Raw genomic sequence first — 26506 nt, 5'->3', positions numbered from 1 at the left:
TGGCGCTGCTTTGCTTCTGCAAGACCCGGACAATCTGTCATAACTGATGGAAACATGAATTCTACTCTCTATCATAAAATCCTGAAACAGAATGCCTGCCTGTCAGTTTGTGACCTAAAGCTCAAGCACAGTCGGTTTACACAGCAGGACAATGATCCAACGCACATAAGCAAGTCCACCTCTGATTGGGTAAAATTAAACAAAATTAATTTTCTGAAGCAGCTGAGTCAAAGTCCTGATTTGAATCCCACTGAGATGCTGCAGAAAGACCTTCATGCTCAAAAACCTTCCAATGTAGCCAAATTAAAGCAATTTTGCAAAAAAGGAGTGGGCCAAAATTCCTCCACAGTGAAGTAAAAGACTTACTGAAAGTTATTGCAAATGTCTGATTGCAGGTGTTACTGGCAAGCGTGGCACAACCAATAACTATGTTTAGGGGTGTTTGCTTTTTCACATATATAGGTGATATAGGTTTTGGATAAATCTTTATCTTCAATAAATGTAATTATCATTTAAAAGCTGCATGTTGTGTCTTATATTTAACAGCTGGATGATCTGAAACATTTGACAGATGAACAAAAATAGAAGAAATTGGGTGAGGGGCAAATTCTTTGTCACAGCACCATTTGCCTTGGCTGACTACATTTGAGGTTACAGATTTTCACTTTCAATTTCAGCCAAGCTATTCCTTTATTTCAGTCAAACTGAACTTAACTACTAATAAATAAGTCTACAACTGAATAGACTGTAGTTGGTTGACAGTTAAGCAGTATGTTAAGTAAGTGGTATCTCATTGGACAAATCTGACCAGGTTGCGGACGATGATCTCAGAACCAGCCTGCACGGCGAGGTGAAGGGGAGTTAGCTTGGCAGCATCCTGCACCCTGGAGTTGACGTTGGCCTGCACGCTGATCAAGAAAAGCACACTCTCAATGTCTGAATTCTGCACAGCAACATGCAGGAAGTTCCGCCCTTTGTTGTCCACCTGAAAAGAGAAACAAAAAAGGAGGATAATCAAGTGTATAGAATAGGAAAGGCACAGAGGGAGTATTCACTCAACTAATACTGTCTTACTGGGATAAACTTGGCTCAGATCTGATCTGTTTGTAAGTGATCAATACCTGTCAATACTGTGCACATTCTGCCGACATCGCATGATAGCAGTTTTATATATATATATATATATATATATATACACACACACATATATACACACACATATACACACACACACACACACACACACACACACACACACACACACACACACACACACACACACACACACCAAACCTGCAGTCAGACATTTAAATGACATATGGACCTTGTGACTTTTGCAACTCTTTTTTCACTGATTTTAAATCAGCACAGTGAAGCCCTCAAGTCCTTTAGACTAAAAGGCAAAATATAAAATTACTATTTACAATACAATATAGCCCTGAGCTTGCCTTATCTCAAAGGTTTAAGTACTGTTTCTCTGATGGGTTTTGGTGGTCTACCAGGTCTTGCATGATTGTTAGGAATACCATTTTCTCTAGATGTGTTAAATTTTTTAACTTGTGTTTTGGAAAATCCTATTTTTTTTTCACTTTTTTTTTTTTATTGTGACCTTCTCCTTATTTGTGCAAGTGGATTATTTTATATCTAATCTATTTTTTGCTATTTTTTTGTCTTGCATAAGTGGCTTGAATCTGATTTGTGTGTTCAAACAGCCGTGAAAATAATGTGCCATTTTCATATCAGAATGTAATTAATACACAGTGACTGAGTTCGACAGTCTTGAGGTTTGTGAAACAGCTACACCGCAAAGACACAACACTGAGAAAACTTGCCTTTCCATAAATGTTCCACAGCACAGTCACACACATACACATCCATCTATCCCACCTGCTCGGCTGCTCCAGGCTCTCTCTTGAGGATGGCCTCTGCTGCTTTGTTGTTCTTGTGCGTCATGGCACAGGCGAACGGGGTCATCCCTTGCCTGTCTCTCAGGTTGAGACGAATGTCTGGATGGGAGATGAGCAGCTGGATGATGACGCTGTGCTGGTTACTGATGGCCACATGGATCGGGGCCCGTCCCTCTGAATCCTACAGTTAGCAGCATTGCAGGGGTGTCAAGAACAAGAAGGATCAAATCAATATGGATATAGCTGGTTATTTGAACATATGGATAACAGAACTAAGCTTTCAATTACTTAATCAGGTATTCAAATAAGACGTCATCGATGCAGAAACACAAAGAATATTGAAACCCAAGTAGCTGATATTGTTTCTCAGAAATAAGCTAAAGACTACGTATGAAAATATTTCATAATGTCAAAATAAAGTCCAAGTCAAATGAAACACCGTTTCCCGCTAAACCAAGACGTAGTTGATCGGCCAAGACATCTTGGTGGCAAAACTTTGCTTCTTTAGCACTAGAAAAACCCCTCAGTTTAGCAGGCAAGTAGGAAACCGTTTTAGACACAGGTTTTCTGCAAAACTCTGACTCCCATTCACATGACATATGGACACTACAGGTTATTCTCAATTTCCTTTGGCTTTTTTCAGAAGTAACTGGTAATCCTAAATTTTCAAACTTAAGACATTAATTCATTAATAAAAATATGCCTGTATGTACCTAATGCCAGTAGATTCATTCTACATGAATTCTGGTCTTGCCTAGCACTTAAGGACCGGTGAAATAATAGTCAAGAGATTATGTTTGAAGTACTCAACAAAAGGTTCCAAATCTCTGCAAAACTGTCTATTTTAGGCTCAACCAGTGACCTTCAGGCCTCTGACTATTTTGGCTCACACAACAGCTAAACAGATACTACTGAGACACTGGAGGAAGAGTCGTCCGTCCCGTATGAATAATGGGCAACAATGACACAGCTAGCTGCTTATGAAAGAGTAACATACTTTCTTCTTATCATACTTAAATCATTATATGCTCTAGGGGTGGGAATCTTTAGGCACCTGATTATAAAACGTAAAATTCTTTAGTGAATTTATAACATCGCTTTTGGTCTCACTGTAAAGGGGGGGGTCGCTGTTCGAGATTGAACGCTGAATCTCCCAAGTGTGCAACATAGCGTGAAAAGCACTGGTTCTCAATGACTGAGAACTGCCATGCAGACTACAGGTCACAGAGCAACGAAGTCTAGAGTTTAGAGATGAATGGACTTACTTGCATATATAAGCACCGCAGTTGGTTTTCTGGTTCATTAAATCTGAGAGACTGCCTCTTTCTCTAAAACGTTGCAAAGATGAAGTCGCTTCTCTTTTGAATTATCCCGTTCGACCTTAAATGGTGCAACAGTTACATTCGGCGCCTCAGGCAGAATTTAAGATGGAACAGGAAAATTCGAACAAGAAGCTGGAGAATAAGAAGCGACTTCAGCCTCGTAAATCTGTCGAATGGTGAGAGACATTTTACAAGAAACTGCTCTACTTCTGAGGAAAAGTTTTCTGAAGGAGATGGGAGGAGCAGCTACAACTAAAGCTTAAAAGCAAAAGTAAGTCTGCATTTTCATTGATATTTTTTAGCCTGTACTAGGACATTCGCACATACTGAGACATACTAAACATTAAATGTTGTGGCTCCCAAGGCGGTTTCTTAACATTTGGGTTGCAACTCCTGATCTAGCCTGGCTTTTAATGCAGAGGGAGCCGGTCGGATTTCTCGCTCATCCATGTGTGTTACTGTCTGGGTAACACAGACTGTCCGGGCACTGCACTTACCCAATTCTGAGTTTTGCCTTTTACATTCTATCCATGTTACGTTATAAATGAAATATTTAGAAAATCGATTTTTGACATTTATGAATCGATTCAGAATCATTCACATCCGCATCGCGATGCATCTAAGAATTGAGTTTTTCCCGCACCCCTAATATGCTCACATGGAGTCCCTTCACCAACTGCCAATCAGCAACTTAAAGACTTACAAATCAGTATTATAAACAGCCTGTAACCTGTGCCTAGGAGAAAACGTCAGTGTGGTGGTTCTGTTTTTTTCCTTCTGCCTTGTAAGTGAATATCAGTGGTCTGGATGACTCTTTACTTGAGTGAATTGATCATCTTCCTTGATTATATGTTTAAATTTTCAATCAAATGAAATATTCATTAATAATGCCTGTGTGACAAGCATTCAGACAAAGGGAGTCCGTTTTCAGCACAACACCTGTGTCTAAAGTGGCTGCCCACAACATACGGCTATATGGAGAAGTTTTGTTCACTTTTATAGGTCACAGTAAATGACAACGATATCAACAAGTCAGCCAAGCATTTGTGAAGACATGGATGTGTTTTGAGGACGTATTTAAGGAAAAGATTTGGGTGAATGTTAACTTGTATATGTGATTTTTCACTGAGCCATTTTATTCAGATATGCCTAAAAAACAAAATGCACATCACTAAATAATCCTACCAAACAGGTACAGACTACTTCTTATACTAGCTGCATATACTAGCTCCAGGATAGGAGTTAAACAAAAGTTAAACCTTCTGTGTTTGTGTCTTTTACTTGCATACAAATGCAAATTATTTTTCTCAATGGAGATGGTTACACTGTAGCTTTCTTACCTGAGCATTGACATTGGCGCCAAACTCCAGAAGGCACTGCACCACATCCTCCAGCCCCCAACAGGAGGCCAGGTGCAGGGGGCTCTGGCCATCCCTCGCTTCCTCATCTCCTTCACCATTAGGACCAGGCCTTCTTGGGCTGTTCACATCACAACCACTGAGAGAGAAAAAGGCACAGGCACACGAGAAAAAGTAAGTATGGCTATAAGGTGATGACACCCAAAGAGCTAATTTTCAAATTCTTCACTTACTTCACTTTAAAAATATATTCAAAGTAATTATTATTATTATTATTTTTATTCATGTAAAACAGCAACTGTAAGCTCCTCTGAACTTCAGTCTATTTGTTTTCCATCGGTCACTGAGGAAAAGCCCATTTTCATTAAGCTCAGTGCTGCCTTGTATAGGACTTCATCAACTCCAACCTTAGCACCATATAAACAAACCCTCCATGGTGCCATGTAGAAAAATAAACAGAATCCTCCTTCTCTGATGGATTTGTGATTCTTCACTGCTACAACTGTAATTTAATCTACACCTATACCCAACCAGACTGTAGGTTTCACTCAGCTCAGCTTTTTGGCATTGATGTAACAATCGTGAAAACTGTTTCAAACTTTAGGTGCATGTTTATTCGCATGAGTTAAGTATGATAAGTGAGATAAGCATACATCACTATCCAAGACATTAAACGTGCACGAGTTGGGTGCTGACCTGCGTATGAGGAAGCAGGCAGACACCTCATTATTCTCATCGATGGCTCTGTGCAGCAGCGTCTGCTGGCAGCCTCCAGGTCCCGTGCTCCAGCAGGTCGCATCACAGCCGTGCCTGACCTATCAGGGAAAAAAAAATCTTGAGTATATAGTTCAATGCAACATGAGACCTAAAATTCCATAATTAAGTACATACATGTTTCAGTATGCTGAAAATAAATGGGTAAATAAAGAGTTTAAAATGTACATAATTATGGAAAAAAAGTAGCAGTGATTTGGTTAAAGAAAAACCTAAAAGAGAAATTGACCGTAATACCCACATTCTGCAGTTAGTTTAGTCTCTCTTTGATGTAGTATATTTTTCTACAAAAAGGACCTCACTAAAATGTTTAGTCTACTTACAGCCCTGAATGTATGCAATGCTGTGACTGGATGAGCTGTTACAAAAGACTAATTAACAGAAACTGATATGGTTTAGAATAAACCAACAAGCCATAAGAAGCCTACTGCTACAGTGATTTTATCACAGGTAAGGGTGTTATTAGGCACTCCACGCTGTGCGTAATAACACCCTTACCCATGATAAAATCCCATATCCCAAATGGAACCTTTAATCAAGTCTGCAGTAACATTTCAATCTTTCTCAAAGTTGAAAACAGCTGAAGAATTGGATTTTAGCCAATAAGTGAGTGCATGCTTTGATGATTACAATCTATTCAAACATTCCACACTCAATGCAGCTAAATGGACATGATCTTCAGATTGACGTCACTATCTCCTTACCAACGTTGAGGCAATGTCCTCCAAGCCATTCTCTAAAGCCAACCACAGTGGAGGATCCCCCTTCTCGTCCACCACGGACATGTCTGCTCCTCGTGTGCAGATGGCATCCACCACCAAGGGGAGCTGGTTACTGATGGCTAGCTGCAAGGCTGTCTGGCCCTCCTGTGTCCTAAGAAGGGAATACAGTCTTTAAATTATTATTATATTTCAAAACATCTTTCAAGCTGCAGTGGCCAGCCATATGAGACAACAGGGTATATATTCCCAAATTTAAGAGATAGAAGAGCTGATCTAGAGTGAGGTTTTGTGCCAACTATTATACATATGGAGGAATCTGATCCAACATCAGTCCTGCTTGGTGAAAAACAGCCCTGGTTTTGTCTTAAATCGCCACCTGTGGAAGTTTTGGTCATTTTTGCAAGTCTGTGTGACCTTAATGAAAACCTAGACGCAGGTTTTGGATTTTTGGGTGACTATTGAGTTCTGGTGTTTGTTAGCAATATTAGCCTCATAGCTCTAGTTCTAAACTAAAGAAGCTAAATTTAAATTACAAACACGTCTCAGTCAGTTGACTACATCTGGGGCAAATGTAAACTTATGCAAATTTGAAGTTTGACTAAACTACGATCTTTAAGCTGGTTTATGCTGATTATCACTTTCTGTACTCTAAATATAGCCTTTTATTTGCCTGTGTGAGGTAAACAAGTACCAGTAGTACTGTACATAAAAGAAAAAAGAAAGGAGTTCAACTTCTTTCTGAAATAAAGCAGTTTTCACTCATTTTGATTTCTTTCTTTTGAAGACTGTGTGGGGCAGCCTAAACCTGGGAAGACAAGAGAAAGATCCCCAGAGGTTTTCCAGATTATACGTATGGAGTCTTTTATGCACTCTTTTAATCTTTTTTATTCTGTCAACATTAGTCTATGTGCTTACTGACACACAATAATAAGAACTGACCAAGTTCCACTTCCACTTTTTTTTTTTTTTTTAACCACCTGGCCTGTGAGAAGCATACCTGACATTGATGTCTGCCTGGTGCTCCAGCAGGAAGAGGGCGCTCTTGCTGTCCTGTCGTTTGATTGCCATGTGCAAGAGAGTCTGACCATCCGACATGGTGTCATTAATGGCTGCACCTGATCCCAGAAGCTGCGCAGCGATGGTGTGCATTCCTAACAACACGTATGACAGTGATCACATACTATCTGAATTACAATCTAACTAAATACACCATGCTGTATGTAATGATTTCAATACAGTATAGAAAAATTACAAAATGTTCAGTGCATCAACAACTATGTCACTAATGCAGCCCAGGTTTTTGTTTGCCATCTGTTATGAAAATCATTGTTGATCAAAACTAGGCTCCTGGGTGTGTCCTGTATTTGTAATAATTATGGCACTGTTGTATAAAATCATAGGCCCTCCATTACAAGACAAGCCATTTTGTAATCTTTTGCTCTGAAATAAAACTGCCTTTTTCTGAGGCAAACCAATCTGTGTAGTATCTTATTAGAGCTCTGTCGTATCAAGCCATTGCTAACACATAAAATATCAAAATACTGATTATAATCAGAAAATATGTACATCATTATACTCCTACTATAGAGATGCAGATAGCTATTGAACAAGCTTTGCTGAAAGATTGTTGCTGAACTATTACTAGTACTGGTAACCCTCAAAATCTTCCACAAATACTGCATATACTACACAGGACTTAGACGAGAGAGCACAGAGTAAAATATCACATATGTTTGTATGATAGTAAATTTGACTTATGTTAAACCTACAGAAAGGGTTACATTAAAAAAAGATAGAAATATAATAAAACACGATGTAAAAGCTATTGAATATTTAATCTCTGAGTCTGGGCATGGCACTAATATTCTAATGAGCATGCTTGCTTGACATCCCTCTATCCAACACTCTCAGCTTGCAACACCATTGAAGCAGATATAACAGCATGACTGAGGAGAAATAAATGTAGACACTACACATGCAGGTTGTGTTGCAGAAGGCTTTGCTGTGTCCATGACTCATTCAAAAATCTAGCTTTTTTGTGGCAACGTCTTAAAGAAGGTAAGGTTCTTACTGACATTACTGCTATACTGTACACAAATAAAATGATAAAATGGCTGGTTGGACAAACAGACAACAGGCTGATAGATAAGCATTCAGACAGACAGATACAAACAGAGCCATGTTATGCATTGTAGGTTAGCTTTTGCTTTGTTGTTAGCTTTCACTCTATAAGCTTCTCTCCAAACGCATGTTTTTGTTGTATTGTTTAGGGGAATGCTTACGCAAGTTGTACTCAAGTTTTGGACCACCTAATTTACACCAAAAGGTGAGAATTTTGGTGAAATACATCTGTCATTTATTGGACACTGGAACATTGTTCATAAGGCATGTTTTGTACATTGTGTACTCCCAAGATCAAGATTAATGCAATTAGACAAAAAACATGGACTTAGGTGACCTGGGGCTTTAACTAAGCAGGAGTCTGTAAGCCTGTTTCAGTAGTACCTGTCCAGAGGGCAAGTCCAAGCACGGTCTGGTCCAGGGAGTCTTTAAGGCTGAAGTCGGGGATGATCTGTAGGTTGTTTGTGGCATGAAGAGCATTTGCTGTAGAAGACAAAATAACAGACTTACTAGCAATACACCAATTCTAGGATAGTAATTCACAACTTCTAACTTCTATTACATCCAAGGTTCAGGTCAAACTTTCACTTATGGATTGAGCAACAACCATTTGTCAGTGTTTTTGTTATTGTTATTAGGTCATTTTTCCTGGTACAACTCGGTAGATAATATCACTTTAAAAAGGTATATTTTGTTAGATAATATCACCATAAAAAATAAAGAAGCCTTTATTGAAGAAACACTCATAATCTGTAGTCTATAGGCCTAATTTGTCTCCTTAGAAAATTGCAATTTTATAATTTGGCCACACGGTGGCAATGAATCATACAGTAAATTAAAACTGTGCAAATATCTTGCAAAATTATATATGCAAAATTATTATCATTAGTCAAAACAATGCAATGATAATATTGGTAGATTCATTTTTTGCCCTTCTTTATCTCATTTGCTCCATCCAATCAGGCCTACCTTTCTGCTCAAGTATAACAGACACCACATCTGGGTGGTTGTGGACAATGGCCATGTGTAGAGGGCTCTGTAAGGACACTCCTTGGCTCCGGTCACTGTCAGGGAGGGCACTCTGGGTCTGCAGGTTAGGGTTGGCGCCCTGCTGGAGGAGCTCTGCCGTCAGACCAGCCAGGCCACAGCGGCAGGCTGTGTGGAGAGGAGTCTCACCCTTCAATATGACACATATGAAGCAAAGGAGAAAGGAGTATATCACAATCAGACATTTTCACGACACACAATACTAATCACAAAAACATTTTTTGTATTTTGCCAGTTGTGCCACACTTAAAAATGGTTTAAACATAAAATCCTTCAAATAAAAAATTATTTCTTATTTTTTCCTGACTGCATCCAATTAAACAGGGCAAATTATGCTCTTCTCAAACTGCACTGTCAGGATACCCTATCAACAGACTGAAACTACAGAGAGATACATCACTTGGAAGTCTCTTATAAACCTTGATGAAGGTTGATGAAACATGCAGTTCAGTGTTATGGACATACTTATGATTATGGGTTTGCAAGGGTACTCAAGTATTTAGTTAACTGTTCTAGGTAGTGACTATACTGCATTAGGGAGACCAACAATTCAGTGAATTTTAACAGGCATGTAAAGACCAACAGTTCCTTTGTATTTGTGATTAAGTAAAGTATATACTGTATATACTACTACAAAACACATTCTTTAATGTATGTGTACTGCCAAGTATGCAATATTGAGATGGCTATCTATTCTAGCTGGTGTTTGACACTGAAAAAAAATCTTTGTTCTCAGCACACTAACATGACTGTATCATTCACAACAACTGAGGAGAAAAACCCTAATGTAGAAGCTCACAGATACACCTTCATAAGTTTACTGCCTAAATACATCTGAATCAATTACAGTTTTAGTAGTTATATTTAAGCAGTGCTGGATGGACAACGCTGTCCTGAAGACACCACCTTTAGGACAATTGTTTAGAACAATTTTAGACCAGACTGTTCTATCATTAATCACGTTGGAATGACCATGTATTTCCCTTAGATATACTTACCCATTTATTGGTGTGATTGACCTTAGCCCCGTGGGTGGCCAAGAAGATGGCGGCTGCCTCACTGCCAGCAAGGGCTGCTCTCTGCATGAGACAGTTTCCTAAAGAAAAAACCAACCACAGATTTTTATACATGTTATATTATATATTACACACACACACACACACACACACACACACAATCATTTGACAGTCATTTGAATTTCTTCAGCTGCCTTCTACCTGGCACTATGCCACTTTTCTCAGCTGCCTGGCAATCTTCTGCAGAGTATTAAACATCACATGACTAGGCTTTCAGGTACAGGGATCCAAAAGTGGGAAGACATTGGAAGCGAATTCGAAGCCGATACATCACACACATTAAGTAAGTGTAGAATGGTCTCTATCAGTGTTAATCTTGATGTGGCTGTACTGAACTAATGGCACTAGATGCTGACCTCTAGAATGCAGGGGCCAGATTCTGAGTTCTATGTGTATGCAAGTTTTTGTAGGATACCTGAGGCATCTGGAGCATCGGGATTGCTCCCTCTCTGTATGAGTCGGGCTGCAAAGCTGTTCTCATCAAACGAGGTGCCGTTAACTATGGGTGCGTCATCCTCAAAGGGGTTAACAGAAGGGTCGACAGCCACTGTAATGTACTGCAGGGCTAACCACAGAGCTGTGCTGCCTTCATGGTCTTTGAGCTCTAGGTCCAATCTAAACAAAAAAGGATAACAATTAACAGATAAGGAACAGTACAATTTGTTTTTGTGAAAAAGTATGAATGCAAGATCTGGTACTGGATCTCTAGTAAAAAAAAAAAATTAAAAATCCCTTGCTTACTGTTTGCACTGCAGGAGTTGGTTGAACACCGGCTCATTTCCTGACAGCACTGCTTCATGTAAAGGTGTTCTGAAAGGTCACCATAATGAAATGATCATTTATTTAATTTCATTTGACATATCCACTGACTAAAAGAGACATAAAAATCTAATAAGAAACTGCATGTGGCTTTTCTGTCAAAAAACAACACTGTGCAAAAGTCTTCAGGCACCTATGCAGATAGACACTGCAACAACTGGGCCAACATTCTGTACAGCTTGCCCTATCTCACAACAGTAAGCATTAAGGTGTGTAACAGTAGCTAAAAAAGAACAAATCTGCAGGCAAGCCACAACCAGCTAATCCCAAAACACTAATTACTAAACAAAATTACCCACCGTCCTCTGCTGTTTTGCATGTTGGGGTTAGCGCCAGTTTTGAGCAGGGCCTCAGCAATGTGGGCCATGCCGCTCATCACCTCTGTGCTGTGTTTTTTCGGGCTAAAAGAGCAGACCAGATGCAGAGGGGTCTCCACCGCCCCCACTGTGGCTGCGTTCACCTGAGCCGAATGCCGGATCAGAAAGGTGGAGGCAAATTCATCTCCTATAGACACATGCACAGACACAGGTGAGAAATGACTGGAGTACAACGTTTACATGAATAGAATGTATGCAGCAAGATCATGAAGATTATATTCCAGATTCAAGAGAAAAGAGGATGAGACTATTAGTTTAATGTCTTCAACTGGACAGTATTGATAAACTTAAATACAGACATATTTTCCACGTGTGACTGTATCAGATAGTATTTACATTTAAATTAATAAAGGGGAACATTTGTGTATTATTCAATGGCTGAGATGTAAATAGTTCTTCCGAGTGGTTTAAAGTGAAATGCTTCATTTGCAGAGAAAGTTGGCAAGAAGATTTCTTTACAACTGTGGTAATTTATTTACTAAAGTAATCAGTCAAACTGTTTTCTGTGTTTGAAAAAAATAAAAAAAATTCCTTTTGTACTATTTTGCTTAACAATACCCTACATCTCTCTCTCCATCATAAATATATATTAAAAGAATACAATCAGAGACAGGAGGAGGACAGTCACTGATTGAGATGTGAATGGGAAAGCTTGTTACACTGATTAGTACAGCTATTTAGCGCAGGGATGCACAACTCCTGTCTTGGAGGGCTGTTGTACAGCACAGTTCGGAGCTTTCCCTAAACCGTCACTAAACCTGGACACACATTACACACACCCACCTAAGCCTGGTAATTAACAGGTGATTGTAATCAGGTTGATTTGAGCAGGTAAATCACCAAACTGTGCTGGACACCGGCCTTCCATGACCGGAGTTGTGCACCCCTTTTACGGGAAAAGTCCATAATAAAGACTCTTGAATATAAATTCAACACATAAATTCATAAATATGTGAATATGTGTATGTATGTATATCTATATAATTTATTTCCTTTTTTTTGTTTGTTTTGGTTATTTAGTTGTCTGTTTATTTACTTATTTTATTTATTTTTTCTCTCTCTCTTTTTTATTTATTTATGTAATTTTTTTTATATATATAATCCCCCCCCCCCCTCCCTTCTTCTCTTTCTTTCCTGTCCTCTTTTTTCTCTCCTTTATTGCCTGTCAGGCCTGGCCAAACAAATAAAATACAAACTTTAACAAGAATAGGCTTTAGTAACCTATAGAGCTTTTCTTGTGAAACCAAATATGTTTGGTACATCAGTGCATTCGGATTACCATTCGGATTACAAAAATTGCCAGACATGACAGGTTAAAAAAAAAAAAAAAAAAAAAAAGGCTCTTGAATAAACAGAGCCAATCAGCTTACTGGTTACGCCATAAACGGGAAAAGCACTGTGCAAAGATCTGGACAAACACAGAGGCCAGAACAACCTGAAAAAGCAGGCTTTCTTGTGCATCATGGAACCAAACTCCACAAAACAAAAAAGCCTGAAAAGCTCAATAAAATGTTTCTGCAAGACTATAGCACCCCCACCTCTCTGGATGGCTTTGTGCAGGAGGCTCCAGCCACTCTGATCCACCATGTCCACATCTGCTTTGTTGTTGACTAATGTGGTGGCGATACTCTCAAGCTTCCTCGATAAGGCCAGATCCAGAGCCAGGTCTCCATTATTGTCCAACTCATTCAGCTTCCCTGGCAACTGAGATAGCAAAGGAGGAAGAGTTTTACACCGTTTAGATTCAAGCTGACCAGCAGCAGATTTGGATTTCATCATTGCATTTTTCTAGAGAACATCAAATTTGTAGCCAATGGATCAGGTTTAGTATGCTGATCTAATGATCCTTAACAGTACTGATCAAAGGATTTACTGACTTCAGAATAAAACAAATAGGGAACACATTTCCACATTTAATGTATAATATAAACATATGTTTAATATTCATACAAATGTCTGCCTGCATCCTCAAGTTAAATTTAACGCTGAAAAAGTAAGTAATTTAAGAGAGTGTTCAGATTTTTCAGGCTCGGATTCATTAAAACAGACCCTGGTGCGATTGCTCTGGTAGTGCGATTCATTAGGGGAAATGAGCACGCTGCCACTCTGGTGTGCACCAAATAAGTGGATCCAGACCCCCTGAGCAGGTTGGTCTTGGTTTGCTTTAAAACAAACTCTGGTGTGGTTCGTTTGAAGTATGCACGCAAGACAGACCAAAGACAGAATGAACCCCTGGTACGTGATAAAGATGAGTTTTTGATACTGTTTTGACACATGCCTGTGATTTATCATATCTTCATAAGCACTGAATCCATAATTATAGAACAGACAGTTTGAATTTAAAACAAGGCAGGGGTATGTTTGAAGTCGTGAAGTCATAAGATACATAATATAAGTGTTGGACTGCACACAAGTTATTTCATGCATTAAGGTGCATGGTTTAAGGTTTAAGGCTGCATTAAGGTTTCTCCATTTTGTTTAAGCAATAACTCCACTCAAGGCCGTGTTAGAGACAAAAATATAGTAACACACAGAGTCTTATGTACTCTAATGCCATAAGACAGATAAAACAAGACAGAAATAAATACAATGAGCCCAGACACAAATGTTTGTTTACATCTTTCAGTTTGATGTTAGTGTGAACACTAAGCAAACCAGAACTGCAACAATATATATTATTTTCTGCTATGATTCAGACCAAGGGAACCTACACAGCAGATCAACTATGGAAAGTATTCTGAGGTCTCTTTCTGGGACATCAGACAAGCTATGTGAAACTGCTGTACCTACTAAGTATAATGTGAGGGCACAACACAAAAGACCTTCACCACATGTTTGATGCCATTTGAAAACATGACATCCCTCTCCATACATAGAATACAGCAAAAAACAGTAGCAAGAAGTCCCTGCTAGCACACGAAAGCCATCCTTAGCCTCAGTTTTCATGGGACTAAAAATTCAAAGGACAAAGCCAAAGTACAAAGCACAACAAAAATCAAAAATTGGAATTCATTGCTTTTCATACACAGCCGTTATCTGCTGTCGAGGCTGTGGGATTTCATGGCACAGCCTGCAACTATTATCATTTTAGTATGTTTATGTAAACTTTTTATTTAACAGCAGCTCAGTTTCATTCATTTGAAAGCAAAATTTATCAATAATAAAGGTGTTTTCTTTATCACCTTCTATTTTTTATGTTTTTATTAAATAAGAAAAACACAGTAAACACACCAACTCACTCTTTTAATTTTTGACCAAGACCATCTTGCATTTCAGGGTACCACTTTACAATAAGACTACCACTTTTAAGGTTTATGAATAGTTTAAAATTAGTTTATTAACAGTTATTAATTAGGTCAAACACTTAAAGAAATATCTTTATTAAGCAGGTATAACAAATACAAGGGCAGCAGTGACCTGTTACTTGCCAAATAGTGAGACTACATTCACCCATACTGTTGAAGCTCAGTTCTTTCTGGTTACTTATCTTACTTTGTCTTCTCCATCAGTCAGCATTAAACCTGTTAGCTTCATATAAAAGGTCAGATACAACAGGTCACTGTCTATTTATATGACTAACTATGACATAACAATCACAGAACTATTAATCATTAATACATTTATTTTAAACAATTCATAAACCAACTGGAGTACCCATTTTGCTACTCACAAACATGCAATGCTAGTCTGATGCATGCATCTATGTATTACTTAATGTGTGTTTGATTTTCAGTTTGTGAAATATAATCAGAGAAATTAAGACTTTAAGTTCTTCATTTTTCATATTTTCTTTTATGAAACCACCCTTACACTCTGCAACCAGCACACAAACATGACAAATGCATACAACACATATTGTTAAAATAATAATAGTTAAGCTTCTCCTTGTTTGCAGGTTGTGTACCTGAGCATCCATCTCTATAAGGTAGAGGAAAACCACATCCTCCCTCTCGACTTTGATGGCCTTGTGAAGAGGAAACTCTGTCTTGGACTTAATCATCTTGTACAGCAGCTGGGCACTCATGGTGCTGAAGTCCTCTTTCCTCAGGTCGTCCTGTGACAGAGCCAAAACAATTAGAACTGATAGTGAATCTACATAACATTAATGGCAAAAAATCATACTACAGTTCTGTTCCTACCTACTGTTTCTGTGACATGCCTTGTAATGTGGTTAAGGACTAACTTGCAATATTTTTACCAAAATGATTTATGTTTGTTGGAAATGTCAACATAGTATGCAAAAGTCATCCAAGGATGATTCTGCTGAATTGGCTCAAAGTTCAAAACACATTTTGGCTTTTAACTGATTTGGACTTCAGACTAAACTGCTTTTGTTTCCAGTGACCCTGTACAATGATTTTGTTCATATTATTATTTTTTATTAACATTAACATTTACTTACATTCACAAAATAATAACATTTCAGAAACTTTACCAAATGTTTCAGATCATTTTAGCAAGCTCAAAACACAAGCCTGTACATGATTAACACAACCTTTGAATAGTTTTACACACAAAAAATCAAAATGCTTTTTGTTAAAACACAAAGTTTGTTAGTGACAATTATACATGGGGGCCCATTTACTTCAAAACAAAAGGTATCTAACTGCGCATCATGTGCCCATGTGGGATGAGAATGTAGTTTCACTTCCTGCTCTAAAATGCAGGGATGTGACTGAAATAAAGCTCCACCTATAAACTATAAGTGTGTTTCGGCAGTGACAGCATTAAAAAAAAATTTTAATTACACTTATGCTTAATCTTAATATTTGACCTTCACTTGAAAAGAAATGAAAATGTTCATCAATAAAAAAGAAAAAAATCAAACAAACTTTTATTTTCACAAACTGAAATTCACAGGTTAGGCTTTGGGACAGCCACCTCCTAACAGAAAATTAACTAGAAATGATGATTTTGTACATCTTTAGCATATCACTATCTCAATAAATGGCTTGGATTTAAATAGATCTTGACATACTCATTGCAAATATCTAAAGTTTTGGAAACATCATGTTCAGACTCATTTTCATATTTTAAATATCAGTCTCGTAAAGCCAACATCATGATAATGACTGTAAAAATCTCTGTATGAGATTATCATCATTATGCCAAACAGCATACAGTTTTCCAAATCCCAACGTCTGACTGATTGAAGTCTAGACCAACCAAGTGAGAGCTGCTGCAGAAAGAGACGCTCCCACTGTGCGTGCATCTGCAACACCAGCAGGCGCGGATAACGACTTTGTCCAGGTCTCAAATATCACCTTGAGGATCTGTGAGCTTGTCCCATAGGGATTTATGGGGGGAAGGGAGGAATCATAGAGGCCCTTAGCATCAATTACAGCTATGCATTGGAGCCTGCATCCTGCTGCCAGAGGGGCAGTGGGAGGGAGAGGTACTAAGGGCCACTGACTCAAACAGAATAGAGATCTGCCACACACAAACTTATCTGGGCTAGGTTGTGCAGAAGATAATGACAGTGGATGTGATAACCATAGAGAATCCTGACTAATGGAAAAAAATTAAAGGCATGTATTTAAAACATCATCTAGAAAAGTAAAGGATAGCGATTTTCCACCATGATGGTCATGTTACACCATTCATGATAAAATCTCGCAAGTAAACAGAAGAAATTATACTGTATTTACTAAGCTTTACAAAGTAAAGCTCATACTGTGTATATCTTAGCTATATGGCATTTTTTACTTTGCAAATCCTAGGTTATACATCGATTTACAAAGTAAATGATTTACTCAAAAAAATAAAAGCAGGATAATGTGCAAATCTAGGGTTACATCATTTTGTATATGATGTATATGACAGATGATCTGTGTAAATCCTGGGTGATATGGTATGACTTAGGCTACGTTAACATCACAAGCCTCATTGCTCAAATCAGACTTTTGCTCAGATCCGATCTCTCTGACATAACAGTTCACATTCGTTTAGGTTAGTGACTCAAATCTGCCATTAATGTAAACAAACCAGACTCCTGTATCAACTCACATGCACACAGCCTTTTTCACTGTTAACAGGATTTAACTTCTGTTCAGCACTGCTGCCATGGTAATGCTGAATGAAGGCACAAGTGCAGTGGAAAAAATTTGCATTAAGGTTGCACACAGACACATATCCGATCTAGGATTGGACATGTATCTGATCTAGGAACAAATATAAAAGCAGCTCAGATCAGATGCGAGTCACGTTAGGGCACAAAATAAAACTGACAACGTGAACACAGCCTTACTTTGTAAGTCCACTGAATATCATAAACTGCATAAACCGGGCACTGCATTGTAAATGTTGTGTAAAAGGAATAGATGTGATCTAATTTACACAATTTACAACTTACCCCAGGCATCCAAAATTCGGTTTAGTTTAGGCAAACACTAACAAACACTGGAAGTCAATAGTCCTGCAAATATTTTCCTTTAATACAGCCTCAAAACTTAACTTCTCTTAATCTACTCAAACGGCATCCAAGTCTTCATTAAATTTGCACAGACTTGTCGATGTTGTTTAGGCACAGAGTATGACTCACTCTGAGCCTGAGGAGAACCCTCAAGGCCTTTTAGTGATTCTAAAGATTATGGGAACTGAAAAATCTGTCTGTAATTTTAAGTTCATTTTCAGTCTTGTACAGCAAGAATGAGGCTTGTATTTAAACTCAGCAAGTATTACTCTGTTTCATTGTAAAGTTCCAGATGAAAACAAAAGCATTCAATTCTTGAAGCACCAAGAAGTGGAAAACTGGCCAATCAGGAATAGTTTTTCTCTGTGGTATCTAGGTGGACATAGCTAAGCAAGCTTTCATATTAGTCAAGAGCTGAAGAGACTTAAATAAGAATTTGAATGCAGATGAGTTGTTGAGAACTATTGAAGATGTATTTACAGATGAGATTTGGGGGATTGTTGACCTTGTGTTTGTTAGCAATATTAGCCTTCTTCAGCACAAGAAGCAAAATTGGACTTGGATTTAGAATAGACATGTCTTGGCTGATCGACTACATCTGGGATAGGTGGAAAACTGTGTAAATGCAACTTTTTGCCAAAAACCGTGCATCAGGGTTTTCAAAATAAATCAGCTGTACAGGCTTTCCCGAGAACAGATGTAAACATGTACTACAGTGATCTTCACTGTGCAGCCTAGGGTTCACTAGCCACCCCCAGAGGGCAACATGGCAGCCTGGGAGTAAAGTGCCCTACAGACACACAGATCTCTGCTATACAAATAGTAACAGGCCTTGTACATTGTCATCATGAAAACAATATCACAATATCACAACTTCATCACTATGTGAAACCATTTCAGTTATGGCTTAAAGATCAACTACCTACACACCCTACAAACAATGAAGTCTGTAGACATCAAACAGTAAAATGCACAAAATAAAAGCATCAGGATTATTCCTGCCTATCCAAAACTGTTGTCCCCAAACCCCGCATTCCTTTGGTTCTTTGAATGTAGTGCATGACATGGATGCATCAGATAGCCAGCCAGAGACAAGCAGCAAGCTTCCCATGAAGAGTGCTAATGATGACTGGAGGCTGAAGAGCTGGTGTTAATGACTCACAGCAGCCTGACTCACCCAGTGGCTGGCGATGATCTCACCACAGTAGTTCATCAGCGTGGTGGCGTCCAGCTCCTCGGCCGTCTGGTAAAATCTGATACAATTCCTCACGTTCACGGAGGACATCACTCCTTTCTCACACCTACAAATGTGAAGAAAATAAGCTCTTAGAAGCTCAGACAAATGTCTGTGAAAACAAAGTAACAAAGAGCCTTTGGCCGTAAGCTTAAGGGACTGTTCATTAGATCTGAGTTATTAAAACACTATAACCACATTGGCCTCTGTGTGCTGAAGGTTGTCCACAATGCACTAACTGCTACCACACTACAGCAGTTGGTGCTCACTCTAGCAAAGCTTTGGCTGAGGCACGTGCCAAATATATCCCCCAGTAGGGATGTGCGTTTTCATTAACATTTGAGTATGAATAACAAATAATGAACAGATTTGATTAACCATAGGGCAGAAGAAAAAAAAAAAAAAAACAGAGCATACCAATACCACTAAAACATCTATTTTCCCACTGCAATTGCAGTGTGCGTTTGTATTTGACAAAAGGTACTAAAGAGAAAATACTGAACAAAAAATATGGAATGTTCAGCAACAGCTTTACTGAACAATATTTAACCGTGATACAGCCTATATACAGGTTATGCGCAAAAGTTTGAACATAAAAGTAAAAATAATTTAGCATATCCTCTACAAAAGACGCACTTAAATATGCCAATTTTCACCACAATTTCGATTTTTGTTGAATTTAGCATATCTATAATTTTCCAATATGTTAAATTCAGCAAAATCACAGTAAACACAGACGTGTGTAGGTCTGGAGCCCTGTTGTGTAAACATTTGCACTCAAACATATCATCTGACTGTCTACAGCAGGAGCTGCCAGTAGTCTGTAAAATGTAAAACGGCAACATACAAAGAATTGAACGTTTGAATGTCTTTAAATGTATATGTCTGAGCTAAACCTAGGATGTGAAAGTCATCATCATCATTATCATCATCATCATCTACACCACTTATTTTCTTGGGTGCTGAAGACTATCCCAGTTCTTACTCAGTAAAAGGCTCATTAAAAGTCACTATTTGTACATTAAACAGAGAATGGCATTTCCCAACACCATTTTTTTTAAAAATCACAGGTAAAGCACATGGAACAAAGCGGAAGCCAACGGAAGTACCATCTTTTAATTAGGCAAAACACAAAACTGACCCTCTTCTAAGCAAGCACCGTTGGCTTGCAGTAGGGTAGGCGGTATAGTATAGGCAGCATATACGTTTGTATATTAAACACTGAATTATAATGCAAGGCTTGCGAATGCCCATCAGTAGTGATAAAACTTGAACTGGTGTTGAAAAATGAGGCCGTTCACTTTGCATGTGCCCTCTTGATAGGGCACCCCTCTTTCGATTCTCTCCTCATGCACTGACTCATAGCTCTCTCACAGACTGCCAATCCTGATTTACCATGCTCATTCAGACAAAACAGGACCCTAACACCCATAAGCCACAAAACACCCTGCAGCCTATAAGCCAGCCACCCACCCATTCACACTAAAACCCCCACACAGCACCCAGTGTTTGCCCACCTCTCTCGCAGCAGGTGGAGCTGGAAGCGATTGGCCAGCTTCATCAGGTCGATGAGAAAAGTGTCGTCTTCGCACAGCTCCAGCTCGTCCGTGTAAGCCCAGCGCAGCATTGCCATGGCAACCTCCGGCTTGGCCTCTGCACACCGTGCCATCGTTATAGCAGAAGGAAGAGCAGTTGTAGGAAGGTATAGAGAACAAATACTCAGATATTTAAAGAGAGATGTGCTCTGTGCTGTTAATTAGCCAATGCAGTGCTATAGTTTAAAACTAAATACAATACACTGATAAAGAAGCGTCCTTTTTTCTGTATCTCTGCAGCTTATATGCAATTTGGTGATAAATCAGAAAGCCTAGTTATTATATATGAATAGACCAACATAAATAAAACCAGCATTACATTAAATACATTAAAACGTTTCCACAAATTATTATGTCCGTAGCTCTGTCACATGTTGCGCCATATGTTTCAACGGGAGACAGGTCTGGACTACAGGCAGGCAGTCTTACTACAAAGCCACCCTGTCGTAACACAAGCAGAACGCGGCATGGCACCATCTTATTTAAATGAGCAGCATCCTAGAAAAAGATGATGTCTAGATGGCAACACATGTTTCTCCAAAATGTTTATGTAGCCCATAGGATTTACGATACCATATCTTTTAATTACGTTTATCTGACTATATTGTGTGACAATTATTTTCAATAGCCAAATAAATGAAGCCAAAGAAAGAACCATCAAGGTAAAGTAAAAGACAAAAATGTAACTGTAAAAATGATTAGGATTTTTTTTCCTGTCAAGGTACATTACAGCAGACTCCATTTTTTCTCACCTGACAGGTCCAGGTCAGAGGTCGAGGCCAGGTTGGCCAGACTCCAGTTGTCACTGCGGGCTGCAAGCACAAACTTATGAGCGCTCAGCCTCTGCTGTCCGATTTTCACCTTCAAGTCACTGCAACACAGACGCACAGCTCATACTTAAACATTCAGACAAAAAATAACAAGTGAACAGAAAACAGCTGTGATTATTTGTGAACAAAGTTGATTAATTGGCAACATCGCAAAAAAATCAACATGGCAGTGAATCATTGACTTAAAAACTAAATTCTGACAAACATTAAATAGACATTGTGCCTTCTACTGTTTTGTTGTCACCATAAAATACAGAACTGTTTATTTTACTGAACGTTGAATGATAGAGGTGCTGCGACAAGACATGAAAGGCATCATGTTGAATTAGTCACTTACATTCTCACGACATTTATGACATTTTGGCACAAGTTCTCATCCAGAGTGACATCTATTTTAGTTGTTACAGATGTAGACAAATGTAATTTTAGGAGTCTTGCCCAAGGACTCTTACTGGTATTCAATTACTTGAATAATAAGTAATAGATTAATCAAAGAATGGTGCAGTGTTCATTATAAACCATTTGTGCATCCAAACCGAGACCTAAGCTGCTCTCTACAGTGATGCTGTATGCCTTCACTGATTTGATTAGTCAAAATAGCCTGGTGAACAAATTAACATCAAAATTGTCCTCAGGGATTAAAGCTAAAATAAACGTGTCAAACAAATCAGGAGCTTTTTTAAATCTCCCATCCCTCTCATTAATGCTCCACTCTTATTATACAGGGCAGTACATGTTTGATAAAATTGTGGCTTCTGGTTCAATACATCATGATATAATCCTTGTAAATATCTCAAGCCCAAATACTTTTTTTTTTTTTTTTTTTTTACTGTGGGGCCACAGTTTTAACAAATTCATTAAAATGATTCCATATATGGTTGAAGGGCTACGGCAATGTGTTATGGTCAATTCACACCAGATGTGTTTTGTAGCATCTTATTCGTCTATCTGACAGAACCAACACAGTTGCGTTGTGATCAGTGTTTCAATCCGCAGCGGCTGGTTTAGAATACAAAGAGCATCACACGCTTAAGGCCCGTCTTCAGGAGAATTTCCTGTTACATTTCCTGCACATGAAACGATACGGCAAGAGGTTATAACATACATCAATGAGTTTCAACTGTAAGAAAAAACACTCAAAATCGCAGATCTCCCTTGTTAACATATGATACAAAGCTTGACTGGATAGGTCCTGTTTCTGCTTTTATGCACGCACAAGAAGTATAGCGAAAACACAAACTGAGGAAGAACATAGGATTGAAATGCTGGAAACAGTTGGAAAACCTCCTCAAATCACTAACCATTTGCATGCTTCATAAATAAAAGAGATTTATTATGAAGAGAGATTAAAGAACAAACAGTACTGTTATACCACAGATGAAAATTAGATATAAAGCATCTCATGGAACAAGACTGTAACGCTCTCACTCTCATACTGATAAACTCACTCACATTTATCGTGCTGAAAATTCACCACAAGGGGCACCGGTAGCATTTAAATAGCTTTTGATGCTTTATAAGAGTAGTGCTTTGCATCAGTGACACTGTGTGTCCTTGTTTATTTACTCTTATGTCCAATACAGAATGATTTCCTATTCAGCTGACACCTTACATCTTATTACTACAGCTCCCTGCACATACCTGTACTGGTCTTGCTGGTAGAGGTCAGCCACGATGGCCAGCAGGCGGCTGATGAAGGAGTCGCTGGGCTGGGTGGATGAACCGTGGCCAGACGCTTGAGCAGCCAGCATGGAGCACCTCCTCTCTGTCTCCACCAGCTTCTGCTGCATCTTCACATACTCCTGCCGAAGCAGGGACAGGTGCTTCTGCAGCTTCTGCACCTCCTCTGCAAAGCAAATGGAGTGGGTTAACAATCAGTGAGGACAGCGTGAAAGTATGTAAATGACAAAAAGTAAGTGATAAATGGGTATACAAAATAGGTCAGAGAGGGAACGGGAAAAATGCCAGAAATAAAAAGAAAGATTAAAAAAAGAAAGAAAGAGTACAGATGAAAAGCGCTGATATAGTGGCCTCTTTGGAAAGAACTTACTGAGCAGGAATACTAGACTTCCAGGGCACGTACGCAGCAATTAATCATTGGAATGTTGGGAGTGATTTGATTTCTCAAACATGACTGAGATACTAAAATGCCAACAGTGCACAATTTAGGCTGGGGGGTGTTTCATAATGCAGGATTTCACACCAAGCTGGATAGTTTGAAATGACAATTTAATGAAAAATCAAAATTCCACATTTTTTTTGATTCCTTCAAAAGTAGTCAATCAGCCTAGGCATATCTGTTATTTTCTTCATTAGTTTTGCACTGGAACTATGAGACTAATGTAGCCAACAAGTAATGAAACTGCATGCCCAAATCATCACACACTGGCCTCTAAACATACAGACTTATTTAGCTTCTGAAACTCTTTGTTTTCTGTAAACATTTTAATAGTACAGTCTGAATTCAGGCATTAAGACAGTTGCTACCACTGTTTAGTTGTACTACACTTAGCCTTCAGTTGGGGTAAGGGAGGTGCAAATTTGAATTTTTTACCAAACTATCACTAACACTGAGGACTGTCCAAGAGGAACACCCCGTAGCTCCTCTCTGATTGGACAGACTATCCTCTTATCTGGCTGAATGAAAAATCTTAAGACCGTTAAACCGTACTGTGCAAGTCAGAGACCACCCTTAATGTTTTTATTTCTAGTCAAAATGGCTAACTGATTCATTTTTTAGCACTGAGGGGAAAAATATATATATAATTATTTATTGTTTTTAAACTCCAGTCTTGTTTTTATTCACTGTCCGTTAGAAAGTGGAGATCATATATCTCATTTTCTCAGAAATAGGCTTATCTCCCAAGAATGAATATTTTCTGCTTTATAGTCGGTGAAGGGTGGTCTCTAACTTTTGCAGAGTACTGTACATAAAGCCTTACTAAGCTTTCCTTAATGAAAAGCTCAGAATTTCTTTTCAGGAATTGTCTGTACTTGTGTTTGACAAACTCTTAAAAAGCATGGCGCAACATTCATGTCCTGAATGTGATTACTTCCCTCAAGAAGACCTGGGATTTAACCACTTAGTGCAAAGTCTGCAACTCCTGCTTCCTTCCTCTTTTCTGTCAGTTCATCCATCTGTGCGTGTGTGGCATTCCACAGAATGCTGAGGAAACACTTTGCCTTTGCCCTGCCTTGACTGGAGGATTGGGGGAGCTTATGCTGATTGGTTCACAAAGCTACTCCTAACCACCTGACTTGGCCTTAAGAGCACAATAAATGCTCCAAACCCTGCAGTCCAGACCTCATCATTAGGCAAACGCAGAACACAAAACACCTATGTGTAATTACAGTGTAACAGAACCCCCCCCCTTTCTCAGTAATCCATTAAAACTATATGAGTGAACCAAAGACAGGCCGGTTGTACTTTATTCGAGCTGGGCTTTTAGCTGTCTTTTAAACAGCAAGCAATGGAGTCAGCAGCTTTGTTCCTTGGGAGGTCAATAGGCACCATAAAGCATTTTAAAGGCACAATAGCATTCAAACATCTTCAAGGCACAATACCCTGATCATGCAATCAACACACTTTCAGAAGAGCCCAGATATCCTGAATAACGGACAATCACTTTCATTTGTCAGTGTGGAAAATTTAAAGCTTAACTTCAAGCAAGCGGACCAATTTCATTTGACTACATATGAATGTTATTTGCATATTTTTCATTTATCATACATATCCAAAGTAAAAAATAATTAATTGTTTCATGAAAAATTGTTTCAAAGACACAAGATAAACAGGTTGTGAAGTCTGAGCACAGTCAGAGATGTGATAAAGGCAACAGTAACAACTGCCTGGCCCAACAGATAAGAGAATGTGGGCCTCTACTGTAATAAAAATAAAAGTCTACAGTAGGCAGTTAAGCCACTTTTGCATTATTAAAAGGAAGTTCCATCTACTTTTCTCATTTTCTGCATAATTATACTGTTAGGATGCAAAATGCTCTGCTCAAAAGAATCAGAATTATTCATAGTGGAGGAGTTTAACGTCTCTGAAAGCTACCTCACAGGAAGATATGACATTAAGAAGTTTCAATTACATTTGTGGTCTGAGACAGATTTACAACTGTGCTGCCAATACATACACACGACTGAGCTTCTAAATTCATCAGCCTTTTCCAAAAGAAAAGAAAAAAAAGGCCTTGGAGAGACACTTCTATAAGGGTATACTACACTAATGAGTGCATTTTTGAGACAGTATTACATTGAGATATTTTGTATGGTAGTATTCAGTTTTGGACGCAGCCATAGACATTCTGTACATCACCAGTTCATTTTGGATATTAAGTAAATGGCTACATTTGTGCTGCAGACATTAAAGGGGAATTCTACCCAATTTTCAAAATTTCTAAATAATACAGTCCTTGCAATGTAAACAGAGTTATTCAGAGCGTTTCATTGTAGAGAGATGTTTTTACAGTGGTGGTGATTGGAACCAGGGGTCACCACAAACACATTCATTTTATTCACTATCCAAAACCACCAGTGCACACCAGTTTTTATATATACTGTTGATGATGGTAAAATAGTGATAAATCTGAAAAGTTTTCTTTGGGGATTATTTCACCTTACAACAACACCCTGTTTGTACCTCTTTGCCATGAATGGATGATTCAAATACATTTCATGCCTAAACTTTACCACAAAACGTGTTAGACATCAGGCAGCACATATCTAACTATTTCGTGTAATCATCTTCTGTAATCATATTTCTCTAGAACAGAGCATTTCACACAAACCACTAAATGACTGTTTACATGTCAACCATTTAACTATGCAAAAGTTTTTGAAAAATCGGTGGAGTTTCCCTTTAAAAGGGTTCCTATTAAGTGATACTTTTTTGATCCCACAACCAGGG

At 38.6% G+C, this 26506-nt stretch overlaps 1 protein-coding gene across 2 annotated transcripts in view; it reads right to left on the bottom strand.

Annotated features, from left to right (window-relative positions):
• The window catches only part of ankfy1 (ankyrin repeat and FYVE domain containing 1), a 36446-nt gene that overhangs the window by 8617 nt on the left and 1323 nt on the right, over window positions 1-26506 (bottom strand). Inside the window, exons 2-19 of one of the 2 annotated variants that reach the window (XM_017701732.2) lie at window positions 23236-23440; window positions 21517-21635; window positions 20687-20822; window positions 19113-19236; window positions 15428-15577; window positions 13062-13227; window positions 11446-11650; window positions 11069-11137; window positions 10743-10942; window positions 10250-10347; window positions 9174-9381; window positions 8589-8687; window positions 7081-7234; window positions 6066-6234; window positions 5284-5402; window positions 4570-4726; window positions 1888-2088; window positions 809-985 (exon numbers count right to left, since the gene is read on the bottom strand). In XM_017701732.2, coding sequence (XP_017557221.1) covers window positions 809-985; window positions 1888-2088; window positions 4570-4726; window positions 5284-5402; window positions 6066-6234; window positions 7081-7234; window positions 8589-8687; window positions 9174-9381; window positions 10250-10347; window positions 10743-10942; window positions 11069-11137; window positions 11446-11650; window positions 13062-13227; window positions 15428-15577; window positions 19113-19236; window positions 20687-20822; window positions 21517-21635; window positions 23236-23440 — 2756 coding nt within the window. The remainder of the gene's footprint in view (window positions 1-808; window positions 986-1887; window positions 2089-4569; window positions 4727-5283; window positions 5403-6065; window positions 6235-7080; window positions 7235-8588; window positions 8688-9173; window positions 9382-10249; window positions 10348-10742; window positions 10943-11068; window positions 11138-11445; window positions 11651-13061; window positions 13228-15427; window positions 15578-19112; window positions 19237-20686; window positions 20823-21516; window positions 21636-23235; window positions 23441-26506) is intronic. The other variant, XM_037533519.1, reaches the window with a different exon arrangement.

Source organism: Pygocentrus nattereri, chromosome 23 (genome assembly GCF_015220715.1).
Source record: "Pygocentrus nattereri isolate fPygNat1 chromosome 23, fPygNat1.pri, whole genome shotgun sequence".
Taxonomy (NCBI): Eukaryota; Metazoa; Chordata; class Actinopteri; order Characiformes; family Serrasalmidae; genus Pygocentrus; species Pygocentrus nattereri.
Note: the sequence above shows the minus strand (reverse complement) of the source record. Positions and strands in the feature narration are given on the sequence as shown.